General features: G+C 58.6%; 1 protein-coding gene across 31 annotated transcripts in view; it reads left to right on the top strand.

Moving 5' to 3' along the window:
• The window catches only part of ANK2 (ankyrin 2), a 337,929-nt gene that overhangs the window by 195,888 nt on the left and 116,885 nt on the right, over nt 1-25,156 (top strand). For 22 of the 31 annotated variants that reach the window (XM_036303240.1, XM_036303241.1, XM_036303242.1 and 19 more), the window contains 3 exons: nt 6,345-6,446; nt 16,185-16,283; nt 17,930-18,028. In XM_036303240.1, the coding sequence (XP_036159133.1) occupies nt 6,345-6,446; nt 16,185-16,283; nt 17,930-18,028 (300 nt within the window). Of the gene's footprint in view, nt 1-1,326; nt 1,499-6,344; nt 6,447-16,184; nt 16,284-17,929; nt 18,029-25,156 lie in introns of those variants that run through there. The other 9 variants (XM_036303265.1, XM_036303262.1, XM_036303261.1 and 6 more) reach the window with 2 other exon arrangements.

The raw sequence follows: 25,156 nt of genomic DNA, 5'->3' as shown, positions 1-25,156 counted from the left end.
CGCCCCTGGAGGGTCCCGGGCAGCCCGGGGACAGGGATGTGGGCGGCTCGCTCTCCGAGCGGAAAGAAAGACAACCATCGCATGGTCGCACTCCTGTGTGGGATCTAATGAACCAGCAAATAAACTGATGATCAGAGGTAGACCCAGAGGCACAGAAGCAGGCACAGACAGGAGCCTCAGAGGGAAGGCGGGGCAGGGAAGGGGTGGAGAGATCAACCGAAGACCTCGTGTGCGTCTAGGCATGACCCACGGGCACAGACAGTGGGGCGGTGAGGGCCTGGGGCGGGGGGACGAGGGGGGCAGGTTAACGGGAAAAAGGAGGCCTATGTCATACTTTCAACAATAAAGATGAAAAAAACAAAGAAAAACTGAATTTCCATGTGCCCTTCACCTAAATGAAATAATGGTGAACATTTTCCTATAAAAAAAGAAAGGACGTAGGTGCTCGCCCGGAAGGACAGCTGCCCGAGGGGGGGGTGGGGGGGCCCCCCCCGCTGTCGATGGTGTGGGTCGGGGCTGCGGGCTCGCGGGTGCTTTCGGGGTCAGGCCGTCCTCCTGACCGACCTCTGCAGGTTCTTTTACGGGAGATTCGCCCCAAACGTCGTGACTGTGTCTCTGAGGCTGAGAGGGGTGGTCATTGCAAACCTGCAAATAACGTTTCGATTTGTCCTCCTTAAGATTTTAATTTCTTTTAATTTTTGTGACTCCTGACGCGAGGACATTCTTTCCATTGATTTTTTGGGGGAAAGTCTGTGTTTGAGCACAGTCAGGAACGATGGAAACAGGACAGTTTATAAAGCTGGAAACGTCCCTGCCTGGGTGACGGGAGCCGGTCATCGTGGTTCCCAGTGCGTCTCACACGCGGAAAAGGGGGCTGCGGTCGCCTCTGGGCTCAGCGATCACAGAGAGAACTGTCTGGGGAGCGGGGTCGCAGGGTCGGGGGTCACGGGCAGACTTGGGGTTCGCTGGGAGGGGGCAGAGGGTGATGGGACCTTCGCCAGGCAACACCGAAGCTCTCCTTAGAGACGGCCTCGCCGCCGGAACTGGAGTCCGTGTGTACAGCAGCGGCTCCCAGGGCGAAAGCAAAACAACACCCCTCCCCCCGCCCCGGCCGCATAGCTGGCCGGGTGGGTGTAAAAATAGCCGCGGCCGCGCTGGAGGTGGGCGCTGAGCGGCCTGCAGTTGCTGGGCCCCCCTCCTCCTGGCACCAGCCGGGCTGGCCACATGGGGAGACCCGGGGAGGGGCCTGCAGGGCCGCGGGGCGCGGGAGCCGGGGGCCATTGGCAAGGACTGTCCGCCCGGGGGCCCGGGACCGAGCGCGGGGGGCGGGGACGGGCCCACTGACCTGGAGCTGTGCTGGGAGATGGGCAATGCTGCTCTCTGCCCCTCGTGCCACGCGGGCAAGAGTGTGAAGGCCCAGGGGCACGTGCAGGAGGCAGACAGAGCCCCCGACTACTACGGCTGCCTCAGCGAGGACGCCCCGGAGCTGGGAGCGCGGGTAAGTGCTGAGCAGACGCAGAGGGAGGATGAGTCAGAGGTCCTAGTGGACCTCATTGGTCAGATCCCGGCGCGTCCTGGGAAGACGTAACCTGGTGCGATGCGGCGATCAGGCCGCCTGATGCCGCTGGGTCAGCGGCTGGCTCTCCCCGTCACGCTGGGGGCACCACGGGTGTCCCTTCTGGTCGGCTCTCCCTGGGAAGTGACGTTCGGGGACAAGCAGCGATGCCGTCTCTTTAAGGTGACGTTTTCTGCAAAGCTGAGCCTGTGTGTGACTGTGGACAGATCTATGCACAGACTCACGGCTAGCTGTCAGGTTCTGTGCCCGTTTGTGTATCACGCGGGTTCTCTCTTCTTTTCTGAGCACGTGCTCACTGGAATCCCCCACCTCAGCCCTAAATACTTTTTAATTTTATTTATTTATTTTTCTTAAAAATTTTATTGATTTTTTTACAGAGAGGAAGGGAGAGGGATAGAGAGTTAGAAACATCGATGAGAGAGAAACATCGATCAGCTGCCTCCTGCACAGCCTCTACTGGCCTCTGTCGGGGGAAGCCCGCCCCCCCCGGGAGAGTCCACCAGCTGTGGTGTGTGCGGCAGGGGCTCCACGTCTGGGCTGTGCCTGCGGGTGCCAGGCCCCCAGCAGAGGCACAGCAGCGTTTGTGGGAAACATGAATACATTAGCGACCAGGGGATCCCCACAGAGCACAGCGCGTCCCGGGCCTTTGCCGGTGGCAGGTGACGGGTCTCCCAGTGCGAACAGAGGCTCTGAGATGGAAACGGGTAGCAGCGCAGAAGGCGTTCCTGAAACCGCTCAAACACTTGGCAACTGAGACGCTTTCAGTGTAACCTTCTGCTCAGAACAGGCATGTCCCCACTCCGGGTGCACACGCGTGACCGCTGTGGGTGGCACGTGCATGAAACATGTTACTCTATAAAGCAGCGGTTCTCAACCTGTGGGTCGCGACCCATTTGGTGGTCGAACGACCCTTTCGCAGGGTTCGCCTGAGACCATCCTGCATATCAGATATTTACATGACGATTCATCACAGTAGCAACATGACAGTTATGAAGCAGCAACGAGAATAATTTTATGGTTGGGTCACAACATGAGGAGCTGTATTAAAGGGCCAGAAGGTTGAGAACCACTGGTTTAAAGGAACATACATTCCCTGGGGTCATTATTCTCTATAGCAAGTTGTACATAAAATGCATCGGTTGCCCGGCCGGCGTGGCTCAGTGGTTGAGCGTCGACCTATGAACCAGGAGGTCACGGTTCGATTCCTGGTCAGGGCACAGGCCCGGGTTGTAGGCTCGATCCCCAGTGGGGGGCGTGCAGGAGGCAACTGGTCAGTGATTCTCTCTCATCATTGATGTTTCTCTCTCTCCCTCTCCCTTCCTCTCTGAAATCAACAAAAATACATTTTAAAAGATTAAAAATAAAATGAAATGGAGCAGTGGCCTTTGAAAGGGATTCCGTGGGAGACTATGCTGTGAGCACAGGAGTGGTCATCCCGCAGGCAGTCCGCGTCTGACAGGCTGGGCCGGGGACGCGTTCCTGTCAATGAAGCTCGTCCCGAGCAAACGTAACTACTTACTTGGACTGAGCAGTAGCTTTCATCGCCTTCTGCTCCGTGCAACAGCTTAGCCCAGGGGCGGGCAAACTTTTTGACTCGAGGGCCACAGTGGGTTCTTAAACTGGACCAGAGGGCCGGAACAAAAGCATGGATGGAGTGTTTGTGTGAACTAATATAAATTCAAAGTAAACATCATTACATAAAAGGGTACGGTCTTTTTTTGTTTGTTTAGTTTTATTCATTTCAAACGGGCAGGATCCGGCCCGCGGGCCGTAGTTTGCCCACGGCTGGCTTAGCCCCACCGTGCCCAGCGGCTTGTCCATGGTCACAGGGGTGACGGAGCCAGGACCCGCCCCCCTCCCCTGGGGCGAGCTGGCTTGGTGGCCGTGTAGCTTCCTCCCCACACGCACCTGCTGTCATGCTCACCCACTTCCCGTGGCTGTTGTGGACTTAACAAGCTTCCAGCAGGTGAAACGTGAGGCCCCTTTTGCCGCAGGAACTACCGGCTGCTGTTCTTGTGCCTTCATTCCCAGTGACAGGCCTCTCCCTGGAACGGGGCGGGGGGGGAGGGCTTATTATAGCGATCGGGTCACCAACCCTGTAAAGGTTGGACTTTCCGGAGCTCACGGGCACCCCCTACTCATGTGGGGCCTGCAACGAGGGCACGTCTTTGCGCCTTCCCTTGAAACCCGCGTCTGAGAGCGTAAGGATGACGATGGTCCCCGCAGAGTCGCGTCGGTGTCTTTGAGCGAACGGATGGGTCCGGAGCGGCCAGAGCTGCCGGAGTCGAGGCCGGGAGCCGGGAGAGCGTTCTGATGAAGTTGAAGTGTTGCCGACGTCGCCGTTATTTTAAACGTCTGGGTTGATTTTTTTCCCTCTTTTCCTACCTCGGTTATGACTGAGATACTGGGCGGCTCCTGGGTTCCAGTGAAACAATCGCCCAGAAAACACATCCTGCCCTTAGCCCCGGAGTCGGGTCGTCTGCCCGGTGTTCTCGCGTCATCGGGGAGAATCAGACAGCCAGCTCTCGGGGCAGAAGCGACGGGTGAAAACGCGGGGGGACACGGTTAGGTTTGCGCCTTTGCTGGGCTGATAAGGGTGGGAAGCCCGACAGGACCCGTCTAGCAAAACACACACTCGTAGGAAGGGTGCGCTGCCGTCCTTTCCGAAAACCGCTGGTTGTCACGTCCGGCCCCCAGGTTTATACGAGGAGGAGCGTGTTTTTTCAGAAATAAAAGACATTTAGCAGCTTCCTGTGAAGGCGGTGTGAGCTTCACGCCCACGTCCATGTATCTGTGACGCATCATCATTTCTTTTAAAAAATGGCTCCTTGGTCCTGGGCGGTGGCTCAGCGGTTAGAGCGTCGGCCCTTTCGTTCCCTGGCCCAGGGCAGGGTGCATACGGGAGGCAACCAGCTGATGTGTCTCTCCCACATCCATGTTTCCCTCCCTCCCTCCCTTCCTCCCTCCTCTCTCTAAAAGTCAATGGAAAAAGTATCTCCGGGTGAAGGTTCACAAACTAATAACCCTCCACAGTTTCCCACTCCATTTAATTCCTGCCCAGGGCCCTCGAGGGCACCACCGTGGGGAGAGGCGTGGCTCCCCGACTGCACGCACATGCGCGCGCACACACACACACACACACACACACCCCGTGTCCGCCTGCGGGGTGTTAGGACGTGCTCTGTTTTTCTACATCAGGTACCGCGGGCAGGACTAGGTTGGGAAGAACTTAGAGGGAATTTTCTTTCTCGGGGCCGTGGGGGGCCGTGCGCCATGCCCCCACCTGTGGCGACTGAACCTGTGGGCTCGCGTGAGTCCCCGTCGCAGTCAGAACCCTGGGCAGCAGGGCCACTGGGCGGGGACGCCGGGCAGCGCAGCGGGGAAGGCCGGGGGACCTGTGTCTGTGACTCCCCGGAGCCTCAGTTTCCCCGTCCGGCACTTCCTGTGGGCACCACCCGGGGGGCGGGAGACGCCGTCTCCTGTGAAAGCACGTTCCCTCCAGACCCATAGCTTTGAACGTCCTCCTGTGCGTCAGCGGGAAGCACGCGGGGAGGCTGCTGTGTCTCGCCACCGCCCCGGGTCCTCCCCTCTCTGTGGCTGGAGGCCGGCAGCCCGAGGGGTCACCCTGAGCCCCTCAGAGCTGTCATCAGACTGACCGTGTGGGCCGCGGGCACCTGTGTCCGGCAGACTGTCACCACCGAGGCATCCGTCCTGCAGCCTCACTTCAGTCTTGTTCTGGGATCTGTGTTCTGGGACCATCTGCTCGCCTTTGCACTTGCAATATGCATTAATAGTGCGTTTCCTCGCTTTGGGGAAACTGAGTCTCTTAGTGGGTTCTAGAAGAATCCGGCCGACGGGGAGGCCTGTACCGGGATCAGCCGCTGCGTGTGCTCTGGGCCCGGCCCCTGGGACACTGGGACATTCTGGTGAAAAGCCCTCGGCTGGCGGTACCGCGACCTGCTTCTACTTGGTAGACATTTGACTCAGAACAGGGAAAAGCAGTTGGAAAACTTGTGATTTGCAACAGCAAAAGCCACCCTGGATGCCACCCCGGCCCTGGAGAAGGCTCTGAGTGGTCCCCTGGGTGCTCCCGGGAGTCCGGGAGCCCCTCAGACACCCGGCCCCCTCACCCTGCACAGCGGGGTCGCCCGTGAGTCCTCCCCCCGGGGGCCAGGTGCTCCCCGTCTCTGCCTGTTTGTTTGCGTTGTTGAGTTTGTAGAGGCCACGGAGCGGCCTGGGCCTGGTTCCTGGCTCCCATCTGACCTGAATTTCCGCGCAGAGAGACACCTGACTGGGTGATGGGGCGGGCGCGCTGACCTCCCACCCCCGGGAAGGCATCTGGGAGAGTCTGTCTCCGCAGGTTGCCTCTCCAGTGTGCGGGCGGCGGTCGAGGCACGGGTGGTGGGTGAGGCCTCTGCTCAGCAGGTGCCGTGATGGGCGCGAATACGTGAGCCTGGGGCGCGACGGTGTCACACACGCCCATGAACCGGCAGCTCACAGGTGGCGTCCGGGTGACTTGCCTCTGATGCTCCGAGGCCGGGGAACACGCTGAACCGTGGTATTCCAGGAATACTGGGAACCCCCAGGAATACCGGGGACCCCCAGGAATACCGGGGACCCCCAGAAATACCGGGAAGGTCCTGCCCCACGCAGGGCCCCTGCTCCGTGCTGGGAACGGGGCAGAGACGGGCAGGGAAGCCTCCACGTGCGGGGCCTTTGGTTGTGGATCTGGTCAGCGACTCACCAGGGTCCTCTCCTTCTCCCGCAGTCGGACAGCAATGCCAGCTTCCTGCGCGCGGCCCGAGCGGGCAACCTGGACAAGGTGATGGAGTTCCTGAAGGGCGGCGTGGACATCAACACCTGCAACCAGGTAGGCGCTTGGGGGAGCGGGCCCGGGACACGCCGTGGACTGAGTTTCCTGTGGGGGACCCAGGGCTGTGCAGGCCGCGCCCCCCCCCTCCCCAGCCAACGTCTGCGGCCTCAGAGGCGCATGTCTAGGGCCAAGGCTGCCAGGATAGGAGGTCGGGAGTGGCCGTCGGCAGTCAGTCTGTCTGCGGCCGGATCCGGCCTGTTGTTCTCCTTCCATCAGCGCCGGCCAGTCCCCAGGCCCGGCGGCTTTTCTCCTCGCTGCAGGCCTGGCACGCCAGACGGGGACAGGGAAATAAGAGGCTAAAATAAGGAAGTCCCTCCCCCTGATTTGTTTCAGAAGGTGGGTTAGGGCGGGAGAGGCTGAAACCACTGGCTGAAACGACGTGTCTGAAATCTGTCCGTCACGTGCCCTCGACGGGGCTTTAGACGAAGTCTCCGTTTGGGACGTTGTTGGGCTGCAGGGACACGGAGGGCTCTGTGCTGATGTGGACGGAGGCTCTCCCGCCGGGAAGCTAAGGGTCTGGTGCGCTCCAGTGCTCGGTGGGTGCGCTGAGCGTGGGTGGCACGCTGGCACGTGCATGTGTGTGCATGTGTGTGTATGCGTATGCACGCCTGTGTGTGCCTGTGTATATGTGTGCCTCTGTGTGCGCATGTGCATGTGTGCACCTATGTGTGACGTATGCATGTGCATGTGTGTGATGTGTGTCTCTGTATGTGTGAGTGGGTGTGCCTGTGTGTGACGTGTGTGCGCGTGTGTATGTGTGTCTCTGTACGTGTGAGCGTGTGTGCCTGTGTGTATGTGTGTGATGTGTGCATGTATGTGTGATGCATGTGTGCCTGTGTATATGTGTGTGTGCCTGTGTGCCTGTGTGTGATGTGTGCATGTATGTGTGATGTGTGTGTGCCTGTGTATATGTGTGTGTGTGCCTCTGTGTGTATGTGTGAGCATGTGTGCACACGCTTGGCAGAGCTGCTGGGGAGGGACAGTCCTGGCTGATTCCGAGTGAACAGGAGCCGGTCTTCTCTGACTTACCCTGTGGCACACACAGGCCTGTTACTGGTCCTGGGGTCACTCCCGTGGGGCCGAGGGGCAGGGAGCTGGCGAGAGCCCCGGGGGACGCTCAGCCTCAGCCGCTGGCCGGCTGGGAGCCGCCACGTCCGTGGTCTCTGGCAGGAGACCGGGGAAGCAGCCGCGCTTTGGTTCCCGTGTGGGTGAGGCCAGACCCTGGATCTCGCCCGCTCAGCACTGGCCCGGAACCGGCCCCCGTCCTTCGTCCCAAACATACGATCATGTCCTGTGTCTGCACCTCTTAATCATCTGACTTCCCACCTCGAGTCTTATCGGCTACGCTTTCAGGGTCCTTTTGAACAAATAATTTAAACTTTGGGTACTAATTAGTTACTTAATAGAGAACGAATATCTGAGTCCCTGTGGGCGTATGAACTACTTCCACACGGGCCTGGGGGACTGAGAATGAGGGAGTTTATCATTTTCACACGCTAGCTTGGATTTTTTAAAAGTAGATTAAAAACATCCCCCCAGTTTCAATGTTAATTCATTAACTGGCTCAATTTGCTAGAGAGTAGGCAATGAAGCCATCAGTTCATTTAGGTAGAAATTATTCTAAAAACGCCAACAGGAACCCAGGGAAGTTAAGGTTCACCTCAGTCACACTGAGTCCCCTTCACCCCCAAGTATAATCGTAGGAAAGATCTCAAGGTGTTTTTAGAAAAAACAATTTCTCAGCAGAAAAGACTCAGTTTGCTTTATGACCAACAACGTCCTGCGTCCTCAGAGGTTGTGAGCGGCCTGACATAATGTCCTTGCCGTGGCCACAGTCGCCAGCGTGTTCCAGGAGAGAACGCGCGCGGGTGTGTGTGTGGGAAGGTAGCGTGACGTCATGCAACCACACGCAACGGAGACCGGAGGCTCCAGTCCAAGCTCCTCCACTTTCAAGGAGTCATTGCAACCCAGAAAGTGACCTTTTTCAAAAAAATACGTATTTTTATTGATTTCAGAGAGGAAGGGAGAGGGAGAGAGAGAGAAGCATCAATGATGAGAGAGAATCATGGATCGGCTGAGTTCTGCATGACCCACACTGGGGATTGGCCCACAACCTGGGCACGTGCCCTTGACTGGAATCAAACCCGGGACCCTTCAGTCTGCAGGCCGACGCTCTACCCACTGAGCCACGCCAGCCAGGGCCCAGAGTGCTGGAGATGAGAAGGTCACTCCCCCCTCCCCGGTGCATGTAGATTAGGTATGAAACGTGAAAAAGGACTTCCCGTGGGATGCATGTCATGGCCGTTGTTACTGCTCATGACTCGCCAAGAACCAACAAGGGAAAATGGGCTCCACCCAGAACAGGAGGCTGCCTCCCCCGCCACCTGGTTCCGGTCAGCTGTCTGCCGAGGGCTTCGCACCCGACCTTTCTGCAGAGACCAACGCGGGGCGGGCGGCATCCGCCCGGGTTCACAGCGCGGACTCCCAGCCCGTGAGCGTGAGGTGTCCCCGGGGTCACGGCCCTGTCCGCTCCCCTACCCGCGCCTCCTCCCGCGGGAGACCACGTCCCCTGAGATGCTCGGGCCTGCCCGTCAGAGTGTACAGCGGGCGCCTCCTCTATGTTCAGGCTCCAACCTCATGTTTTAATGTATTTTTCTACTGATTTCAGAGAGGAAGGGAGAGGGGGAGAGAGAGGAACACCCATGATGGGAGAGTCATGGATCGCTGCCTCCTGCACACCCCGCACTGGGGATCGAGCCTATAACCTGGGCATGAGCCCCGACCGGGAATCGAACCGTGACCTCCTGGTTCATAGGTCGACGCTCAACCCCTGAGCCACGCCGGCCAGCGCGTTCCATCTCATTTCCAATCTCCCATTGCTCATCTAAAACGAACTCGATTCACCCTCAGATGAGCGTGCTGGGTGGTTGAAGGGACTTTTAGGCCAGAGAGCGCCCCCACCGGGACTGCTCCAGCCCCCAATCCATGACCGAACAGGAAATAGTTCCCAAAGGGCAACGAGGCAGCTCTCGGCGAAAGGATGGCTACTTTTAATCCAGTGCAGGCTCAGAGCTCACTGGGCACATGGAGGAGAAGGAAAGTCGCCCTGTTGTGCTGGCGAGCCCGAGATTGTGGGGGCGTGACGCCACGCACACACCCGGGTCGCCCTGTACCACGCGGTGTTTCTCAGTGAAGGCGGGCGGCGCACCAGCTCCCCCAGAATGCGCCTGCATGGGCGCACCGAGGTTCCTAGACTGAAATGTGGGGGGACATGTTTTTCTTTATAAAATTGCCTCATAGCGACTCTGAGAATTTTGAAAGTGAATCCAAAATTACCATTTGGTTTTGAATCACTTAATGTTTATGGGGAAAATGCATACATCTGGTGCAAGATGATACCGCTGAACAAAAAACTTCATGTTTTCATTTTCCTTTCCCAAATGGTTACAAATCTGCTAAGTGTTATTTTCCTGAAAAGATTAAACTAGTAACTTATGTGTCTTATTAGCTCACTAGAGGCCCAGTGCATGAAATTCCTGCCTGGGGGAGAGGGGTGTCCCTCAGCCCAGCCTGCACCCTCTCCAATCTGGGACCCCTCAGGGGGATGTCTGACTGCCGGTTTAGGCCCAATCCCACAGTCAGACATCCCTCTCACAATCCAGGACTGCTGGCTCCCAACCGCTCGCCTGCCTGCCTGCCTGATTGCCCTTAACCGCTCTGCCTTCCAGCCTGATCACTCCCTAACCACTCCCCTGCCGGCCTGATCGCCCCCACTGCCCTCCCCTGCTGGCCTGGTTGCCCCCAACTGCCCTCCCCTGCCAGCCATCTTTTGACCACATGAGGGTGACCATTTTGTGTGAGGGTGTGACAGTCAATTTGCATATTTCCTCTTTGTTATATAGGATTTCTTTCAGAAAAGAGGATGAATGTTCGCATTTGCTCCGTTTCTGAGTCTCATGTATACATGTCCTTCTCTTAGGTATTCAGTGGTCGTTCCTAATCTAAGGGTGTCACAGCGAGGTTAGCATCCAGCCGTGACAGCCGGTACACCCTTCTCATAGACAGTTGGCTACAAGTTGACAATAAGCCAGTGACGGGTCACCACAGCCCCTCACGCCCGTCCATCCAGTACGTAGACAGTGTTCCCTGTGGGAGGACGTACTGGGTCTGCAGCGACTCCGTGTGGAGGCGTCTCTCATCGCATGGACCTGTCCCGGGTCTGACACGAAAGGCTCGCAGTCCTCCAGGTGTCCTGGTTCCCGGCCTGACCTTGCCCTGCGGCTGTGCAGGGGCAGAACAGTCGGTCAGGCCCTGCTTTCCTGTCTCAGAGACGGACGGCCAGGCCCATGCGCCATTTCCCAGGAACACAGATCCCCCTGAATAGGAGGGGCGCCCGCAGTGGCTTGATCACCTGCTCACAGCCGTGACCCGGAGCTCAGGGCATGTCTGGAGCCCAGGTCCCGACCTTGTCCCTCCCCAGCTGTGTGCCCGGGCAGCTGGCTCCTCCTGTGTGCCCCGGGCAGCTGGCTCCTCCCATGTGCCCCAGGCAGCCGTCTCCTCTGGACGCGGTGTGCTCAGTGGTGGGAAGTGCAACACTGAGGTCAGGGGTGGTGCGGGATTACATTAGATTCTGCCAAATGCCCAGCGGAGCGGGAGTTCAGCCAGTGTTAGCAGGCGACGATCCTCGCAGTAACGCCGCATTTTCACGTGGCTCCTGACCGGCTTAGCACGTCGCTGAAATGCACCAACAAGTTCCTCTCATGCATCCCAGTCCCTCCCACCCCCAGGTCAGGGCCAGCCCCCATCCTGCCCGTTCCCTGTGCGCCTGTGGGAGCTGGGCTGTGCTGGGAAGTGGCGGGTCCAGGAAAGGCGGGCCTGTGGGTGAGGGCGGGCAGTGTGGGGACACGTTGGTGGCGCTGCAGGTCCGTACAGTTCCTCTGCTTTGTCAGTGGAATCTGAGTCAAGGGCATGAGCTGAGAGAGGATGGAGGGGTGATGGGCAGGAGAGAATGTGTGAGGGAGCCACCTGGGGGGGGGGGAGTGCTGGGCTACAGAGCAGGAATGGCAGGTGGTGCAGGGCCCTCCGGAGCACACAGCTGGCTCGCGGGTTCTTCTGTGGCTGTGTGCGGGCATTGGGCCCGGAGTCAGTTCCACGCAGCCGGGACTCTGAGTTAGCAATGCCGCCTGAGGGCGCCTGCCCGGCCTGGGGAGGGAGCGAAGGTGATGTTCATATGGGGAATTCCCGCCCAGTGAGGGGCTGTGCACGGGGACCAGGAGGGAGTGGACCCAGGGGCGGGTGAGGGGCTGTGCACGGGGACCAGGAGGGAGTGGGCCCAGGGGTAGGGTGAGGGGCTGTGCACAGGGACCAGGAGGGAGTGGACCCAAGGGTGGGTGAGGGGCTGTGCACGGGGACCAGGAGGGAGTGGGCCCAGGGGTAGGGTGAGGGGCTGTGCACAGGGACCAGGAGGGAGTGGACCCAGGGGCGGGTGAGGGGCTGTGCACGGGGACCAGGAGGGAGTGGACCCAGGGGCGGGTGAGGGGCTGTGCACGGGGACCAGGAGGGAGTGGACCCAGGGGTAGGGTGAGGGGCTGTGCACGGGGACCAGGAGGGAGTGGACCCAGGGGCGGGAGAGGGGCTGTGCACGGGGACCAGGAGGGAGTGGACGACGGGCGGGTGAGGGGCTGTGCACGGGGACCAGGAGGGAGTGGACCCAGGGGCGGGAGAGGGGCTGTGCACGGGGACCAGGAGGGAGTGGACCCAGGGGCGGGAGAGGGGCTGTGCACGGGGACCAGGGGGGAATGGGCCCAGGGCGGGTGAAGGGCTGTGCACGGGGACCAGGAGGGAGTGGACCCAGGGGCGGGTGAGGGGCTGTGCACGGGGACCAGGAGGTTGGCAGGAAAGCGAGTGGTGGTGGAGGGTCGCTGCTGGGAGCCGAGGGCCTGGAGGGAGCTGCTGTCCCTGAGTGACGAGGTCTCGAGTCCCACGATGGAAGCGAGTGGACGAGGCGAGAGGGGGAAGGGCCATCAGCTGAGAGGCAGGGGCCTGACGGTTGAGATTTGGGGGAGCCACTGGCTACATGTTGGAGGAAGGGCCACGAGCCAGACCCTGAAACCTTCCAGGGCTGGGGTGAGGCTGATGCCGCCTGGGGCTCAGGGAACATCATCGACAGGAAGGGCTCTTCTCCGCCCCTCGCCACATCGCCTGTTTGCATCTGCACGCGTCTGAGAGGGGAGTGAGTTCAGGAACTCCAAGCCGGCACCGCCCCCCCCCCCGCACGCCCCCCCTTGTCCCGCCCCGCCGGGAGAAGCTGGAGAGCAGCCGCTGTTACTACTTGACCCGAAAGGACATCTCCTTTCCCCAAGGAGCCCTCACATCCCGGGTGCTGCCTAAACTTCCTTAGTGTTTATGCAGCTCAGAGCATGCACACACATGCACAGATTTACACATACACACACAGGCACGCATGCACACAGATGCACACATACACACAGGCACTCATGCACACGCACAGGCACGCATGCACACAGATGCACACATACACACGCAGGCACTCATGCACACACATAGGCACGCATGCACACAGATGCACACATACACACGCAGGCACTCATGCACAGATTTACATATACACACACAGGCACGCATGCACACACAGGCACGCATGCACACAGATGCACACATAAACACACAGGCACACACACATGCACACACCAGAGATGCACACATAAGTGCACAGACGTGTGCACACACATGCACACTTAAACACACATACACAGGTTGTGCACGCAGGTACACACATAAACACAGACACATGTGCACAGAGATGCCACATAAACACACAGGCACACAGGCACACATCAGAGATGCACACATAAATGCACAGACACGTGCACACAGACACACGTGCACACTTAAACACACAGACACAGGCGTGTGTGCACAGATACACACATAAACAGAGACTTGTGCACACACAGAGATGACACATAAACACAGACTTGCACACACAGTTATGCACGTGTAAACACAGAGACGTGTGTGTGCGTGTGTGTGAAAGTCCAACAGAAAATAAGCCAGAAGCACCTGCCCCCGGGCGCGCCCTTTTCCTCTGCTCGGTGCTCGGTGTCCTGGGTAGAGACGTGCGGACGGGCATGCGCCTCTGCCTGGCGTGGGTGACCTGCTTCTGCGTCACGACCAACAGTGTGAACACAGGTCCCAGCCGTTGGTCACCACTCGCTCCCGTCCCTCTGGCCTTGTTCGGGTTTGGAAGAGCTTCGCTCTCCTGCCCAGGCTAACTCACCGTCAGTCAAGGCCGCTCTGTGGCCGGGGGGTTCCAGGATGGAAGCATTTGCTGGGACTGGACAGGGAGGGACGGTGGCCTCCGCGGTGCGGGGTGCGCAGGCCCCGGGCGGACGCACGCGGTGGCACTGCGAGGCGGTCCTGTGCCACCGTTTCCTGATGAAATGACCATCGCGCCACCACCTGCCCAGCCTCGCGGGGAAGATGTGTCAGAGGCTTAGCAAGTACCTCATTACAAACAGTCGTTTGGGAATGAAGAAAGCCGTGGCCACGTGAGGAGACTCACTAATAAGACACGTGTCCTCGTGGCCACCGTGGCTTGGTTCACTTTGTTAAATCGGAAGCCCAGGGGAACCAGCCAGAGACCCCAAGACACAGTTCAGTGGTGCCGGGTGGCCGTGACACGTGGTGCCTTGCGGTTCCCGGTCCGCAGAAAGCGGAGTAAACCCTGGCTCCCGTTGCAGCGCGAGCTCCGAGCTCCGAGCGGCCACCACGGGGAGGCGGGTGGGTGCGGGTGCGGGCGGCTGGTTGGTGTCGGGGCGGGACCTGGACTCAGGCGGTGCCCACAGGTCGTTTGTGGTTTGCGTTGGCTTTTTCCCTCCATCGTGTAGCTGAGTCCTCACCAATGTCACAGATGCTGATGGCGCAGTGACTCTGCCGACAAGTTTCAGAACGACCTGCGTCTACCTGTGGGCGTGGCCCGAGAGACCTCGGCCTGCTGGTCGGTGGCCCAGAGGGAGGGAGGGTGGGGTCAGGGGCCGCGCTTCACTCTCCTGTTACCGTTCGGTGTGGATTTGCTCTGCATCTCCTGGTATTTCCCAGAAACGCCTGTATTTCACCCGCCTCCTCCCGATAGTTACATCAGCACAATGAAGGCAGTTCTGTGAGGTAATTGCGCTTTTCTCAAATGCGCAAGACAGACTGGCGGACCCTGCTCGGCACGTAGGGTTTACGGAGCAGAGCAGCCGGAGGCCTAAAGCAACCGCAGACAAGTGTCCGCAGGGGCCAGGGGCCTGCCGGGAGTTTAAGGACCAGGCGGTCCTTGCTCATCTAAGAGCTCAATGAGTATTTGCCCGTTGTTTCAAAGGACTCGGGTTCGTACTGTTCTGTTATGTTAACCTCCAGGGGCCAATGCCAGGGCTGGGCTCCCGTTTACGGCCCGCGTAAGCGTCAGTGCAACCCTATCAGCTCCTCCGAGTCAGAGCACCGTGTTAGGCCAAGAAGACAAACAAATCACTTTGTTTTTGAGCCAAATATAAAAGCCAGGAGAAAACTGCCGGGTGTTTGTTCTGGCATTTAGAAGGGTTCTGGAATCCAGAGAAAGGCTGTGCGTAGATTAAATAGGAGTCCAGAGACGAAATACAATTTTGAAAGGTATTTGGGGGTCAGAGGAGCCTAGTTTAAAGGAAACTTAGATCTCCTCATGTCAGGACCCCATGCTTTTTATTAACACAAATTGTCCTGAGGCGAGGCAGAGATACACACCTCAAAGGGTCAGGGTTTCGTATACAGAGGCATTGTCAGAATGGGGGAATTAGCCTACGGCTGTTCAGGTGTTTGGCCAGTAGGAGGCAATAACATGTAGATTAAGGTGCCCTGAGCTGTCTGGCAGCCAACAATCAATTTAATGTACCTATTCAGGTTTGGGGAAATGCCACCAGCCATTCCCAATGCAGCCCTGCTGTCATGCTGGAATTGGCTTCCGGCAGAAAACCATTCCGTGTGAGCCGTGCAACAACCGCAACCAGGGAATTGCCCCAAAGCAACTTGTCCCCGTGCCTGGCTCTCGGCACACATGAAGACCGCGGGCAGACGTCTGACTCCTCTGACTCGTTGGTGTCGTCCGTGCGTCCCCCGTGCTGTGGCGAGACACGGAGTCTTTAGGAATCTGGGCAGAGGGGAGCCAGACGTTACAGTGCAGTCAGAAACTGTAACATGCATTTAAGTTGAAAAGGAATGACGGGCAAGTCAGCGACAGAGGACAGGCTCAGGGTCCTGTAAGTACAGGATGGGCTTTGCAAGGCTGTGAGCGTCGAAACGGTCCTTTAGCTTCTTTGTCGAGTTTTATGAAAAGGACATTTCTCCCCCAGGTTTATGTGAAGCTGCCCAGGGCTGGCGCTTCGTGTCCGGTTGGCCCTGAGTGACACGGAGCTGCTTTCTCTCTTGCTCTCTCTCTCTCAGTGTGAAAGGATTTGGATGTCTTAGTTTTGTTTTGTTTTTAAAAAAGAAAAGGTTGTTTTTGTGCTGTTGCCGAATCCCCCTTTCTAACGACTATGCGCTTACCTCTCTGCCTCTGGATCCAACCACCGGAACCCGGTCTCTGAACTTAGCGGCTTCGAGCTGATGCTCAGAGAGAGCCACCCAACCCGGGGCCGGGGATCACGCCGCCCAACCCTCCCCCTGCCCCCCTCCCTGAGGCCATCTCTTCTCTTGCAGAATGGACTCAACGCCCTCCACCTGGCGGCCAAGGAGGGCCACGTGGGGCTGGTGCAGGAGCTGCTGGGCAGAGGGTCGGCCGTGGACTCCGCCACCAAGGTAGGCGCCCTGCGCGGGGAGCGGCGGACACCGGCCCTTCCCCTGGCGCACACCCCAGGGCCGCTGGGACCCCCGGGTTCTTAAAGGCCGCGCTGCCATTCGAACCCCTTCCCGGGCGGCGCGGCCGAGTGTGGGCGACGGCCTTTGGGGAAGTGGCAGGCCTGACGCTGAATCCTTCCTGCGGGCCCGGTTCCCACTAGTTCCGCTTTCTCCTTTGCCGCAGAGACGAGATGACATAATTGTCTGTAGAAACAGGAGCACCTGCTTCCCTGAGGTTAACTCATTTACTGTGTAAATTGATGTGGTCGCATCTCAGTGGAAAGAACAGTTTTCATGACATTGTTGTGTTTTGATGTGTCCATCTAACTGGTGAGAGAGGATGCAGAATCCTTTATGGCTAATGGGAAGGAGCTTGGGGGTCCTGGGCTGAGTTGTCACGGTAACATGAGGTCTTGCCCGGGTGTGTAAGGAGAGTGGATGCGCGTGTAAGGACGGACGTGCGCAGAGGCTGGGACTAGGGATGTGCCTCCTTGTGACGCTGCCTCTGCGGGGACCTATGTGAGCCTGGCCTCCGGGGAGCATTTCAGAAACAACAGTTATTTTTAAAATGTCACCAGTGGTGACCCGTCTTTGTCCTTAGAAGGTGGAACTTCAATTTGGCAGAAAACAGTAGCCAGTGAGATTCAAGCCTGCTGCTCGGCTGGAGTGTGAGCGCGGTGTTGTGGGAGATGCAGAGAGAGGCTGGGGGTCGGGTTAGGGCAGGGGTAGGGCTAGGAGGAGGGTCAGGTAGGAATCAGGGAGAGAACGGGTTAGGGGAGGGGAGGGGGAGGAGACGTGGAGAGTTAGGGTCTGAGACGGGGAGCGGTGTGGGGATAGGGCCGTGGGAGGGCCAAGGTCAGGGCTAGGCACTCAGGCCTCCATCTGGGGAGTTAGTTTGGACTGTCAGCGCCTCATGCGTTTGTGCCAAAATGCAGAGGGGCCCAGCTCACAGCCTGGTGTATGGAATTCCAGGGGAATTTTAAAGACAAAAGACTCCCTGGCGAATCCAAAGGAGTCAAGATGTAGTTCCACTTTAGAGTTCAGGCCAGCACTTTCTTACTTTGGACACAAAGAGAAAATTGGCATTTTTATTAACCTTCCTCTTGACCACGTCAAACACATGTTAAACCGACATTTAGAGCCTGTCATGTTGAAGGTCCCCTCTCCTGAGCTGCCATGTCGATGTGATGTATCCTTAAACCAACCCCTCCTTGGCTGCTTATGTTTATCATCAGTTTCCTCCTTCCCGTCCTTTATTGACGTTTTAAAATAAAGGCTCCCTTTGACCCTCGATGCAGCCGTAGCGTTTTAGGTCCAGGACCAGCTCTCCCGGGAAGGTCCTCACTCAGCGAGGAGGCGGCCGAGCCTCACGGAACCCTGTGCGGACCAGTCAGCACCCGTCTGCCCACTGCTCCCCCCTGCCCGCCCCCCCGGGGCTGAGGACAGAAGGGAGACGACCCCCCATCCCCCCCCCCCCGAGGTCGGCCGCGTGGTGAGGGGTGCAGGTCTGACCACCAGGGACGGCGGCAGCACGGAGCAGGCCATCGCACTCCCCTTTCTACCACTGGCGGGCGCGGTAACGTTTTCTGTCTGTTTCTTCGAAACAGAAGGGGAACACGGCTCTTCACATCGCCTCGCTGGCGGGACAGGCGGAGGTCGTCAAGGTGCTGGTCAAGGAAGGCGCCAACATCAACGCCCAGTCCCAGGTACGGACCCGCCTCCCCTCCGCCGCAAAGGGCTCGAACAGCCCCTGGGATTGGCTGAATGCCTTCAGCCAGCTGCTGGGCAGAAAAACTTACTGTAAATACTTCAGTTATTTGTTTTGGCCAAATAAATTATTTAAATTACCTACTAATAGACACTTGGGCTACTTCCAAACCTTAGCTATTGTAATTGTGCTGCTATGAACACAGGTGCATACGTCCTTTCTGATTGGTGTTTCTGGTTTCTTGGGATACATTCCCTGGAAGTGGGATCACTGGGTCAAATGGCAGTTCCATTTTTAACTTTTTGAGGAAACTCCGTCCTGTTCTCCACGGTGGCTGCCCCAGTCTGCATCCCCGCAGCCGTGCGTGAGGGCTCCCTTTTCTCCGCGTCCTCCCCAGCGCTTGTCATTAGCTGATGTGTTTGTTGATGGTAGCCGTTCTGACAGGTGTGAGGTGGGACCTCATTGTTTGGCCGGATGCTTTCTTCTCCCAGCGGTGACATTTCTCTGTCTCCCCTTGGTGGATGTAGCAGGAGCCCCCTGTTAACATAAATCTGACCAGTGCACAGCCCGTCTTCCTTGCCTCTGCGTGCATTACAAAGAGGATAACGTGCCCTCCCCCAATGACAGTGGCGTCTGTGACATGCGGTTTTTCACGCGAGGTCTGTGTTGCTCTAGAAAAGTGTTTTCTCTCCTTCGATTACAAACACCGCAAGCGTGGCCCCGGGAAACCCCCAGGGAGACGGGCACGCGGGAGCCCAGCCTGGTGACTCCCGCAGGGACCCTCGCCTTGGACAGGAAGCGCGTGTTCTCAAGAGGAAGTGAGGACAATTTGGAAAGAATAATCACGGCCTGTCGCACGATAAGCCGGGCTCCTGCGTACGTGTTCCGGGGGGAAGGGGCGGACACGCTGCTTTGCCCACCGCTCTCCTCCTGGAGACTCCGGCGTGTTTATGTGGAGCTCGAGGGACGCAGCGTGATCACCGCCTCCCTCCCGCTCTCTGTCCTTGAAGGGTGTAGCCCCCGGTCACCGGCCACGCCACGGGCTGTTGGCACAGCCAGCCGGTCCCTCGCCATCCGTCCCGTGGGCTGTGAAGGCCCCTGCACAGGGCGCTCTGGTGCTGTGCTGTTGGTTTGTGGCCGTGTGGGGGTGGCTGTGGTCGCTACAGGCAACAGTTCTGGACCGTAAATACCAACGGGCAGACGTTGGGATCGGCCCCATTTCCTTCGGCGTTGATTATAGGGAGGAACCTGCTGAAATTACGACGACCGGACAGTATCTGTTCTTGCCTTTGTGACAGCAAACTATTTTAAATAACCCCGTTCCCCCGACAGCCCGTCCTTTAGTTCAGTACACGCCAGTGTTTTCACGTTATGGAGAGCATGGCACGCTGCAAACCCTTATCCGACGGAAAGCGTGTGAAATGGCGCCGTGTGCAGGGGCCCGTGGACTCTGCAGGCGGCGGCGCCGGGGCGTGAGGCCTGGATTGGGACACCTGCTCCGGGAAGGGCCCCAGCGTTCCTCTGGCAACGCGAGCCTCTTGCCTCCCAGCCCAGGTTTCCAGCCCAGGCAGCCAGCGTGACCCCTGTGGGCGGCGCCCTCCTCACTGGGCCCGCCTTTTCCTGGCTCCGCGCTGGGCGGGCCTGGGGGCTCCTTCCTCAGCGCCAGGCGGTGCCAACACTGGCCCAGGGGCCGCAGCTTGAGAGGCTGCCCAGGAGGCTGCGAGGGAGACCTGGGCGTAAGGCTCGCCCGACAGGGACTCGAGGCGGCAGGCCTGGCAGTGTGTGCTCACGCGCAGGGGACGGACGCCTGGCGGTGCCACGGCCCTGGGCTCCGGGCGGCCGCTCCCGGGCGTTAGTGCTGTAACAGCCACACGAAGGGCTGCTGACTTCTCCCCAGACGCCTGTTGAACAAGGCGATACCGTAGATGGACGTTAGGAGACGAGAAGGATCTTTCCTTCTCCTGTGTCCAATGCGCTCAATTTAAGACGATGCTGTAGGGCAGTGATGGCGAACCTATGACACGCGTGTCAGAGGTGACACGCGAACTCACTTTTTTGGTTGATTTTTCTTTGTTAAATGGCATTTAAATATATAAAATAAATATCAAAAATATAAGTCTTTGTTTTACTATGGTTGCAAATATCAAAAAATTTCTCTATGTGACTCAGCACCAGAGTTAAGTTAGGGTCTTTCAAAATGCTGACACGCCGAGCTCAAAAGGTTCGCCATCACTGCTCTAGGGAATCCCGACAAATGGCTTCAGACTGAGTCTGTACGGTGGTAAAGCAGTGAGAGAAATAAATAATTAAAATGTGGGATGTTTTCCTGGATGCCCGAGTCACTGGCACAGCCTGGCGGTAGTTGCTGTGTCGAAAACCCACATCTTTTTCTGGAATCCTCGCCCCTTTCTAATGCTCACCAGCTTTGATATTTCAGTCCTGGACATTGTATTCCAAAATCCTTTCCTACCTATAGAATAAAAGCCTAAGTGACCGAACAACCAGCTGACCAGTCGCTAAGATGCTCACTGACCACCAGGGGGCAGACACTCAACGCAGGAGCTGCCCCCTGGTCGTCAGTGCGCTCCCACAGCCAACCTCCCGCGGTCCCTTCCCCCGGCCGACCAGCCCTCTCAGCCCGATCGCCAGCCAGGCTGAGGGACCCCACCCGTGCATGAATTCACGCACCGGGCCTCTAGTTTCTAAAACAAACATGAGGAGGCTGATTTTATTAACTTTCAGACCATGGCCATTCAGCCCATTGCAAGGTTACACGGCATGGATTTCACTCCCAGGTGTCGGGGGCAGGGACCCCGTGTGCAGTGGTCAGCACCTGGGCAGCAGGGCTTCCTGGGTCTGCACTTTGCTGGCCTCTCCCAGCCATGCAGAGTGTGAGCAGGGCCATGAAGCAGGGAGTGTACGCAGCTGGCCCTGGGCCTGCCCCACGATCGCTCCCATCTGACCACAGCGCCAGCCTTGGCTCTCGACACAAAACTCACAACGGAACGTTTTGTCCTGACACACGCACACATACACACACATACACACACGCGCACGCGCACATATACAGGCATGTACACAGGCACACACGCGCACACATACAGGCACACACACATGCACATAGGCACGCACACATACAGGCACACATGCACACACACACAGGCACACACACATACATGCACACACACATACACATGCACACACAGGCACACACATGCACACACACAGGCACACACACACATACAGGCACACACACATACAGGCACACATGCACACACATATACACGTGCACACACATACAGGCACACACAGGCACACAGGCACACACATACAGGCACACAGACATGCACACAGGCACACACGCACACACATACAGGCACACATGTCAAACAAGGCGATATCGTAGATGGACGTTACACGCGCACACAGAGTGTAAAATGGGACTCAGGGTCGGATTCCTCAGAAAGGTTTTGCTTCAGGCTTCCCCCCTCTGAGTGGGTACATGTGGAATTTCCCTCAGTCAGGGTTGGGCTTGTTCAGTTGGGAAAATTGGAGTCTCTGAAGCGTCCATGGAGGCACGCGCCTGCCTTTGACCAGGGACGAGCGCGGGTCGGCGCTCCTGCTGTCCTCGGACGGGAGGTCAGCCTGCGGGTGAGCGCAGGAAACGGGAGCTCTCTCCAGGCCTGCGTCTCCCGTCGGCTTGAAGAAAGGAGGAGAATCCGTGCATTTGAAGTCTGGCAGAGTGGGATTCTTTCTCTGTCCCGGAATTCCAATAGCAAGATCGCTGGTCCGTAAACACACAGACGTGTCTGGAACGCGGGGCACTCTCTTCATTTGCAGTAACAGCCGCTTCCCATCCTGAGTGATGACCACGCCCACATGTGGTCTGGGGGCACATCTGGGGCAGGTGGTGGGACAGGCTGGGCACTGCTTGTCCTTTTGTCCTGAAACTGGAAGGAATTAAGGCTGAACATCCTCAAAGCTGGATCCTGCTTTGTCCCGTTTTAAAAATAATATTTTTAATTTATTTCAGAGAGGAAAGGAGAGGGGGATAGAAACATCAATGATGAGAGAGTATCATTGATCAGCTGCCTCCTGCACGCCCCACACGGGGGTCGAACCGTGACCTGGTTCATAGGTCGGTGCTCAATCACTGAGCCAGGCTGGCTGTGTCCCCCCAACACCCTTTACTCCCTTCACACGCCATTCACGTCTAGAATGACTGAGGTGGAGGCGCCAAGTCTGCATAAGGCGGCCTGTGGGGAGGAGTGTAGACGCTCACGGCCTCTGTGGAGGCCCTCGCTTTCCTCTGTCTGAGCCGCACCAGAGGCCGGGTCGCTGGGCAGGGGGCAGGGGCAGCAGCCCCGGAGCTGCCTCCGACCTCACGCCCCACGGCAGGGGACACCCCGGGAAGACCTCCCATGGGGCTCCTCCAGGCAAAGGTCACCAACAAACAGAATGTGGGCACAGGACACTAAGTCCACCCTGAGAGAGGGAACTACTGGGGGCCCCCTCCTCCCCGGGGTGCCTGGGCGTCAGGGTTCGTGCTGACGTTTGCACAGGCACCAGGACGGGGCAGGGGCAGCTGAGGGGTGACGACTCCACTGTTCTCTCTTTCTCGTAACTCACATATAATTTTTCAAGTTTATTTTTCCAGCGTTATTGAGGACTAACTGACAAAAAAAGTATATGATATTTAACGTAGCAGACGCTCTGGTACAAGTTGCATCCTGCACGGATCCCCCATCAGGTTAGCTACCCGCCCCTGCCCCCCCTCCCGGTCACTTGCGTCCTTTCCTTCTGGTGAGAACACGGCCGTCCCCACACCCAGCACAGCGTGGGCAGCGGCACTGGCTGCTGGACCGCAGACCCAGGCCTCCCCCATCTCCCTGCTGGGAGTCCCGCCTGTTCACAGCCTCCCCAGCCTCCACTCTCCCCCGCCTGAACTTCCAGGCTGCTGTCCGTGCCCAGGAGTCAGATCGTCCGTTTGTCAGACCCTCAGATGCCCGGTGCCATGCAGCGCTGGCCTCCTCGTCTGGCTGTCCTCCCTGTTCTCCCCTCACATCTGCGCCCGGATGTCCTGTCAGGACAACAGGAGTCGCCATGGCCCGTCGACTGTAGGGTGGCTGTGGGGACGGAAGGAGACCACACTGGGAGCCGGGCCCGCAACCTCGGCAGACAAGCCTCCTCGCGTGGTGCAGTGTCTGATGGCCACGCACGAGATCTCATTTCACACGTCAGGGTGCTGGCGGCTGAACAGCCTGGCTCTGTCCTGGTGACTCAGTGAGCACTGACCTGCCAAGCCAGACGCAGGGTTCTGCCAGGCGCGGGGACAGCGCCTCCAGCACAGACGAGGCGCGATGCCCTTGCTGTGAGGCCTGCTCAGACCTCGTCCTTTGTCAGCACAGGAGCCCGCCTCCGCGGCCACCACCACGCCGTCCACGGTCCCGGCGGACGTGGCGTTCACACGGCTGGCAGCACCGGTGTCTTAGGAAGACGGGTTCAGGCTGCGGGATGGGGTCGCCGGGTAACGTGAAACATGGAAAATCGGTCCCCAGGACTGCCGGCGGGGGTGATGGCAGACGCAGGGGGAACAGTGTCCCTGGTGTTGCCGATGGCACCACACCAGCCGTGACAGTACCGTCCAGCTCGCTGCTGGAGCGCAGGGCAGACTCGCGTGGCGGGCAGGGCCCAAGGCTCAGAATCCGTTCCACGCGGGTCCAGCCACAGCGCCACGCTCCGTGGTGTGAGACTACGTGGCCGCCTCATCCTCGAGGCGTCTAGAGACCCACCTCTATTCCACCTGCTGAGGCCCAACAGCAACAGAGAGGGGTCCCTCTCTCCTGTGGCCGCACCCTCAGCCCCGCGCCCACTTCAGCAGAAGCTGGAAGGATTCTGTGTCCAAGAGAAGGCGGGACCTTGCCCTCCAGCTGCTGCCCCAGCCGGCGTCTGAGGAGCGCCGGTCTGCTCGGCGGCCGGGGGGTGGAGTGTGAATGAAACAACGACCTGCAAGCACTCATGAAGTCTCACCTCCTCGGGGCTTAGGACATGCATCATTTTGGTACCGTCACACCCTGGTTCCTGTTGAGCCGGAAGGGAGCGAAGGGGAGCCTAGAATATGGGCCACCTAGACGGCTTTGCCAGGAACCGAAGCTCAGCCTCTCCACGTCAGTCCCCGCCGATCCTGGGGGAGGAGCCTGGACCACACACACAGCCCCGTGACGGCAGGTGACGTGGGAAGATGCTCACCTGTCAGTTACACCCGGGAGCAAGCCAGTGGCCAGAAGAGGCCTGGAACCCTGAGATGCTTCACACCTGAACAAAGGGGCCTCCACGCCCCCCCTCTTGTGCTCTTGGCCCTCTTGCCCCCTTGAGACCCCCTGCTCAGCGAGCAGGGCGTGCTCCCCTGCACCCGCCAACGTGGCTCCTGGCCACGTGGACGCCACACCAGGGAATGGCCCTGCTCTCAGCTCAGCCAGAGCCCCGTGCACATCCCTCAGGATGTGGGGCTGTGGAAACACATCATTCCACGCAAACAAGCAGCATTCGTTCTCCCGTGCGCATCTTAGAAAATTCCTTTTCTGAAGATATCACAGGAAGCCCAGTCCACTGGTGACGGAGAAATGCCACCACCTAATCCGTGGGCAGCCACCTCAGTGTCATTTCCTGGTGCAGCTATGATCCTGGAAAGGGAGCCTTTGGGGGGAACAGGGTGGTTAATCAGTCAGCATCATCACCTGGTGAAGACCGTCCAGGTCCTGCCCTCGGGAAGCCGGGGCGGCACTGTCCTTAGAGAAAGGCCTGCACCGCCAGTGAGTGTCACTGTGTCTGTGCACCAAGCACCCCACGCCCACGGCTTTGTCTCTGTGACTGTAATTGGTGCTGCTGGGCCTGCGCTTCCTTTGCAGCTGTGCACTTGGGAGCTATTTAGGGAGGTAACTGGATCATCCTGACCGTAGGCTGGAGGTCATTGGGGGAGCTCGGAGCTTGTCTCTCAGAAGGCGAGTGCAGAGGAGGGTCAGGTCCCTGGGATGGTGAGCAGAGTGGCCTTTTCAGCAGTGCCCACTGCTGAGCCCACCAGACGGCAGTCCCCCCAGCCCGCAGCCCCCCAGCCCGCATTCCCCCC

This window comes from Myotis myotis, unplaced genomic scaffold (assembly GCF_014108235.1).
Source record: "Myotis myotis isolate mMyoMyo1 unplaced genomic scaffold, mMyoMyo1.p scaffold_m19_p_36, whole genome shotgun sequence".
Lineage (NCBI taxonomy): Eukaryota > Metazoa > Chordata > Mammalia > Chiroptera > Vespertilionidae > Myotis > Myotis myotis.
Note: the sequence above shows the minus strand (reverse complement) of the source record. Positions and strands in the feature narration are given on the sequence as shown.